The sequence below is a fragment of the Agrilus planipennis genome, unplaced genomic scaffold (genome assembly GCF_000699045.2).
Source record: "Agrilus planipennis isolate EAB-ADULT unplaced genomic scaffold, Apla_2.0 scaffold314, whole genome shotgun sequence".
In the NCBI taxonomy this organism is placed as follows: domain Eukaryota; kingdom Metazoa; phylum Arthropoda; class Insecta; order Coleoptera; family Buprestidae; genus Agrilus; species Agrilus planipennis.
The window spans coordinates 124,042-130,774 of NW_020440655.1; the positions used below are offsets into that span (position 1 = coordinate 124,042).

Consider the following 6,733-nt stretch of genomic DNA (forward strand, 5'->3'; position numbering starts at 1 on the left):
AATAAATAATTAATGAATTATTGTATCTTAGCAACATAATTCAATTTTACATTGCCAATTTGATTTTGGGACTAGTTTTTTTATGATATTTTCATAGTTTTCTTTATTTATAAAGGTATAAAAGATTTAAGAATTTTTTTTACTATTATTTGATTAACTCTGAATATATAACTGAATAACTCTTTCAAATATTGGAGACCATCATTATCTTTTGAAAATATTGAGGCAAGATTAATTTCTTTTTATATGTTATGGTATTCTTGGTTAAGCAATAAAAATTCCTTTGCATGATGCTCCCTTATTTACTTTTGGCACCCGTTTTAATTTGGAAGGAAGGGCATGACCCTGATCGCAAAGTAGTTTCTTTAACGTGAAAGATCAAACCTGAAATAACACTGTAAATAATATTAATTATTTAAAGTCAACATCAATCTTATGTCAAAAAAACATTTACAACCCTTCTTACGGTTCTGATCTTTTATCCATTGTAATAATAGGAAGCAATGGGATTCATAGTTGCGTTATTTTTAGGTTTATATAGTAAAGTTTGTTTAAGATTTTGTGATTGTACCTATTATAATTACCACACACAATATATTATAATTTTTAGGCATTTATGGCCAGAGTACATCGACTGCATATCATTTTCCGAGATGTTTTGTGTGGTTCATGAATGAATTTCGTAGTTTCAAACGTTTTGCCGTTTCTTGCTAAAGGAACCTTCGGTATGCATTGGTAGGTGCGAGTTGTAATTAGAGAACGGGTTCCCGCATGCAACATGCGGGGCTAATTTCAGTCGTAAAATGAGCGGAATGCCGCGAGATTTACAAGAATGAGGAGGAAACTGATTTTTGGTCAAGTGGGGCCAACTACAGCAAGACGAATTTGACTGTGTACTACCTACATACGAGGGCGGTTCAATAAGTACCCGTGTTTGAAGACAGAGGTCGTTCCTGAGGGAAATTGGTGTTGTCATCGTGTGCTGCCATCTAACAAACCACGTCAAAACGATTTCAGACTGATTGATAGGTTAGTTTGGATTTGGCAGCCATTCGACTGAGACGTGCTTCGTTATTTTCGCTAAGATGGAAAAAGAGCAGTATCGTTCGGTAACTCGCTTTTTGTTTTTGGATGGGAAAAAATGCGAGGAGATGAAAACAAAGTTGGATACTGTTTATGGAGACATTTCGCCATCTACGACCACAGTTAGATATTGCTTCAACGAATTTAAACGTGGGCAAAGATCCGTTTTTGATAGGAGCGACCAGGAAGCCTGGCAAACGTTGTTACCGAGGAAATCATTTTACGGATTTTTTAGGAAAAGGAAGAACGATCACTGGACAATACTACAGTGAGTTATTGGACCGCTTCGACAAAAGATTGAAGGAGACACGGACGCATTTGACGAAAAAGAAGGTGCGTTTTCAACACGATAACGCACCGGCACATTCATCAGGAGTTGTTGTTGCCAAAATGCATGAATTACGTTATGAATTTGCTGCCGCACACCCCCTACTCACTCGATTTGACTCCCTGCGACTTCATCTTGTTCCCTACCATGAAGAAATGACTAGCGAGAAAGAAATTTAGCTCAAACGAGGAAGTCATCGCCGAGACGGGGGATTTTGGAGAGTTCGACAAATCTTATTTTTTAGAGGGGTAAAAAAAATGGCAGGGTCGTTGGGAGAAGTGATTCTTTCTAAAAGGGGACTATATTGAAAAATAAAAAAACAAATTTTAAAAAAAAGGTGTCTTCATGTCTAGGACGGGTACTTATTGAACCGCCCTCGTAGTGTACGAAAATTAGGTGAAGGTACCGGGGACGAATTTCTTGCCCAAAGTAGTTGCTATTTTGTGCAAATTTCAACTTGTAATTATTAAGCAACCCAACAAACTACGTTTTATTTATTTTATCTCCTAATGTTTAATGTTTTACGAAAAGAATGTTCAATTTTCTTTGAAAAATGTAATAAAGGACTTGATAAAATTTGTTTAACTTCAGTTAGAATCCATCAAATGTGGGCCTAGTTTATGATTTAATTACATACAGCATCCTACGGGATCCAGCGAATACCTGGATCCCGCGGGATTGGAGATGTTCAGTCCGGCAAATACAGCAATTGAAATTATTATCTTACGGAATTTCATTCACCACTCGTGACTGATGCCACTCAGGATGTTTAGTACTGCGAAATTCCATGGATCACAGCAAACATCCCGGAATACAACATCGGACCCGTAACAGATGTTTTAGAATATCTATTTCCAAGAAATTCAGAATTTTTCCAGACCTCTTCAATGAAAATATTAGAAGGAATCCATAGAAAGCCTTTTTGTCTCCACTTGAGTTTCTAATATTTTCAATGATAAATGTATGTAACATTCCATTTTATAAGATTAACAACTGATCGATGATAGTAGCAATACGGCAACAAAATACAAAATGGTTCTCTCAAAAAAGTAGAAATACATATTTTGAATTTTGTATTTACATTTTAAGTGCAAGTTCTATAAATCAATTACATCTCCAAACGCATGTCTCATGTTATTTCTCTTATAGTAAGTAGGCTGATAACATTTAGATCAGTACCTAGACACATGATGTATGTACATCAAAACTTTCTTGCCTCAAAAACATCGATATTTTGACCAGATTAATTAATGGTACTATCTATATAAGTGCTTTAATACATAGCTATAAAAGCACACAACTACGAAGTTCATAATTGCATTCCATGTGTCTCAATTAAATATATTTTTATTTAGATTTTCATTAGAAGTCCTAATCGTTCCTATATAAAAAAATATGTTTCGAAAAAAGAAATGCAAAATGTGTAAACATTTATATCGATATATTTAAACATCCAAGATACATACAATATTAAAAATACAAAACAAAAATTGAAACTTACATTACGCAGACTATAAGAATAAAACAATACACAATACTTAAGTAGTAAACCTCCACTCCACTCAACAATCATTCTTCACCTTCTCCTTCGCCTTCTCCAGAATCCATGCCAATTTCTTCAAAATCCTTTTCCAGTGCTGCCATATCTTCACGTGCTTCAGAAAATTCACCTTCCTCCATTCCTTCACCTACATACCAATGAACGAAAGCTCGCTTCGAGTACATCAGGTCAAATTTATGATCCAAGCGAGCCCAGGCTTCTGCGATGGCGGTTGTATTGGCAATCATGCAAACAGCACGCTGTACTTTAGCTAAATCGCCTCCAGGAACAACTGTAGGCGGTTGGTAATTAATACCAACTTTGAATCCTGTCGGACACCAGTCTACGAATTGAATTGTACGTTTCGTTTTAATTGTTCCAATTGCTGCATTCACATCCTTCGGAACAACATCTCCCCTATACAGCAAACAGCAGGCCATGTATTTTCCATGACGTGGATCGCATTTAACCATTTGGTTCGCCGGTTCGAAACAAGCATTTGTTATTTCTGGTACGGATAGCTGCTCGTGGTATGCCTTTTCGGCTGAAATGACAGGAGCATAGGTAATTAGTGGAAAATGGATGCGAGGGTAAGGAACGAGATTCGTTTGGAATCCCAATAAATCCACATTGAGTGCTCCATCAAAACGAAGTGATGCTGTTATTGAAGACACTATTTGACCGAGTAACCTGTTTAAATTTGTGTATGTTGGTCGTTCTATGTCTAAATTTCTTCGACAAATATCGTACAGTGCTTCGTTGTCGACCATAAAAGCCGCATCTGAGTGTTCCAATGTTGTATGTGTAACTAAAATAGAGTTGTAAGGTTCCACAACAGCGGTAGAAATTTGTGGGGCTGGATAGATTGCAAATTCTAGTTTAGATTTCTTTCCGTAATCAACAGATAATCTCTCCATCAGGAGTGACGTAAATCCTGAACCAGTGCCACCTCCAAATGAGTGAAATATAAGAAATCCTTGAAGTCCAGTACATTGGTCTGCTAATTTTCGAAGACGATCTAGAACAAGATCAACTATTTCCTTTCCAATTGTGTAATGGCCTCTAGCATAATTGTTAGCTGCGTCTTCTTTTCCACTAATCAATTGTTCTGGGTGGAACAACTGACGGTAAGTACCAGTACGCACTTCATCGATTACTGTTGGTTCCAAGTCGAGAAATACCGCCCTGGGAACATGCTTTCCCGCACCTGTTTCGCTGAAGAAGGTGTTAAAGCTATCATCACCTCCGCCAACGGTTTTATCTGAAGGCATTTGTCCATCAGGTTGAATTCCATGTTCCAGGCAATAAAGTTCCCAGCAGGCATTGCCAATTTGAACTCCAGCTTGACCACAGTGAACAGATATACATTCCCGCTGGAATTTTAACAACGATGCTTTGAACGTAATGGGGATAGTTTAGATTACAAACACTTACCATGGTTTTAGTTGATTATAAAAAAAAATAAAACAAATTGTAACAAAAAGAGGAACCCAAACTTCGTACTTCGTAAAAAAAAAAACTTTTTCTAATACTGTTTACTACCACGTTTCCTAGTTACGCATACATGACAGTTCCTATCTGGTTGCAGGCGATATTTCCATGAGAATTTTACATTATGTTTGTGATACCCGAACGTTCTCCACCTTATTATAAAAAATAATAGAAACATCCGTAACTATTAGCGCACATTTTCTTACTCTTCTGGGAGCGGTAGGACTGTTTCTACCAATGCTTAAATGAAGACGTGTTCTATTTTAGCATAAAGTACATTTAAGGTTATAATTCCCTTTCGACATTTGAAGGGGGATGGAACGGCGGCACAAGAGCACTGAAAGTATCTAATAATAGGCACAAGACATCTACAACACGGACTGTAAAGCCTACCAAGCATCAAGTCGAGAATTTACGGAAATTTTTATAAAAAATATTCAACATATCAAACTGTAAGAACAATTGACGGTATGTTCCAGTTCGTACTTCGTCAACTACAGTGGGTTCTAAATCCATCATCACTGCCCTGGGGACATGTTTACCAGCCCCTGTTTCACTGAAGAATGTGTTACAACTGTCGTCACCTCCTCCAACGGTTTTGTCTGAAGGCATCTGTCCATCAGGTTGTATTCCATGCTCCAAACAGTACAGTTCCCAGCAAGCATTTCCTATTTGAACTCCAGCTTGGCCGCAGTGAATTGATATACATTCACGCTACAAAAGTAAATTTTTTTACGACTTGAATTTTTTGGGGTAGTAAGTGACTTACCATTCTTTCAGTTTAACAAAACCAATTAATAAAAGCAATATATAAACCGTAAAGGAAAGAACGAAATACAAAACAACTTTCGTCTTCAGTATAAATAAATAATTAGTGAATTATTGTATCTTAGCAACATAATTCAATTTTATATTGCCAATTTGATTTTGAGGCTTGTTATGTAATAGACATTTACGTGCATTATATGGGATTAATTTAACTATAGACAGCTTTATTTTATAAAAAAATCGGAGAACACTGAGTTAGGTTTGGTGATTTAGTGTTACCCGATTAAAGCATTTATCCAGGCAGGAATATGCAATTATTCTGAAAAAGTCTTCTAGGTTTTATTATTATGTTAAATGTGAATATTGAGTTCGAACTGGTACAATTAATACAAAGAAATAATTATTCAGAGCATAGAGTTTATTATTCAAATGCTGTACGATGTGTAAAAATAAATCCCTATTTCCCTTGGTCATGGCATCACGCGTGAACGCCTGGACCAATTTCGATAATTCCTTTTTGGTTGTATTTGTTCTTATGAAAGAAAAACTTAAGAATATTGCGTGGAACATTAGATAAATATAAATCCCAAAAGCTGTAGCTAAAAGTTTGTGGCATCAATCCCGAAAATTCATGTTTTTCACATGACCAGTTGTGTGTCGCTTGTTCCCGTATCGGCATGCTAACAAATTCATTTTTTTTTTATTAACTATACCAATTCGAATTCAATAAACATAATCAAGACAGGACGTCTGTCGGGTCAGCTAGTATATCAACCTTGTTGGAGCATACGTAATCCTAAAATGTAGCATCGTAGCGTTTACCGCGCCATTTGTGGTATTTTCTAAAACGCACTGTTAAGACAGCAGGTAAAAGTTGGCCTGTGTTCTGTCGGAGCTGTCTGCGATGCGCTGATAAAATCCAAAAAGATCGAAATCGCGATCCGCGTCTGGCATTTTCGACAGAACACAGACCACTTCGAATTATTTTATATCGATAGAATTCCGATCGATGCATCTCTGAGTGATATTTGCACCGCACATTCTGTCAGTCGCTGACAGTTATGTGAAATAACTGACAGTGATGTCAAACGCCAAGTATGTGGTCGTTTTGTATTCTTAAATTTCTCTGATTTTCCGGGCAACTTTCTTAGGTTTTTTTTTTCATAAGAACCTTCTCCTGACAGTAACAAACACAACAAAAAAAAGACTTAGCGAAATCGGTCCAGCCGTTCAGGCAATATTCATTTTTAGACATAGGTTACTGAAAATTTAGAGATGGGATCAATAGGTATAAGCAGAACAATAAAAAATACGTATCCAAAAAATAAATGCAAAATGTGTATATATTATATATATTTTGACATAAAAGATACATACAAATATTAAATATATATAAATCAATAAAAAAAAACTTACAATACGTAAAACTATAATAAAACTGTATACTTATATATTCATCTACGACATTCATGCTTATGTAATAAACCTCTATCTTAAGTCGTCCACTCAACAATCATTCTTCA

General features: G+C 36.1%; 2 protein-coding genes across 3 annotated transcripts in view; both read right to left on the reverse strand.

The window, feature by feature from the left end:
* Positions 1-6,733, reverse strand: part of LOC108741410 (BAI1-associated protein 3) — a 172,984-nt gene that overhangs the window by 105,768 nt on the left and 60,483 nt on the right. The gene's annotated exons all lie outside the window — the stretch shown is intronic.
* The window catches only part of LOC108741413 (tubulin alpha-1 chain-like), a 4,788-nt gene continuing 892 nt past the window's right edge, over positions 2,838-6,733 (reverse strand). The window contains exons 1-2 of one of the 2 annotated variants that reach the window (XM_025979781.1): positions 4,386-4,471; positions 2,838-4,324 (exon numbers count right to left, since the gene is read on the reverse strand). In XM_025979781.1, coding sequence (XP_025835566.1) covers positions 2,981-4,324; positions 4,386-4,388 — 1,347 coding nt within the window. In that variant the 5' untranslated portion in view covers positions 4,389-4,471 and the 3' untranslated portion in view covers positions 2,838-2,980. Of the gene's footprint in view, positions 4,325-4,385; positions 4,472-6,733 lie in introns of those variants that run through there. The other variant, XM_025979782.1, reaches the window with a different exon arrangement.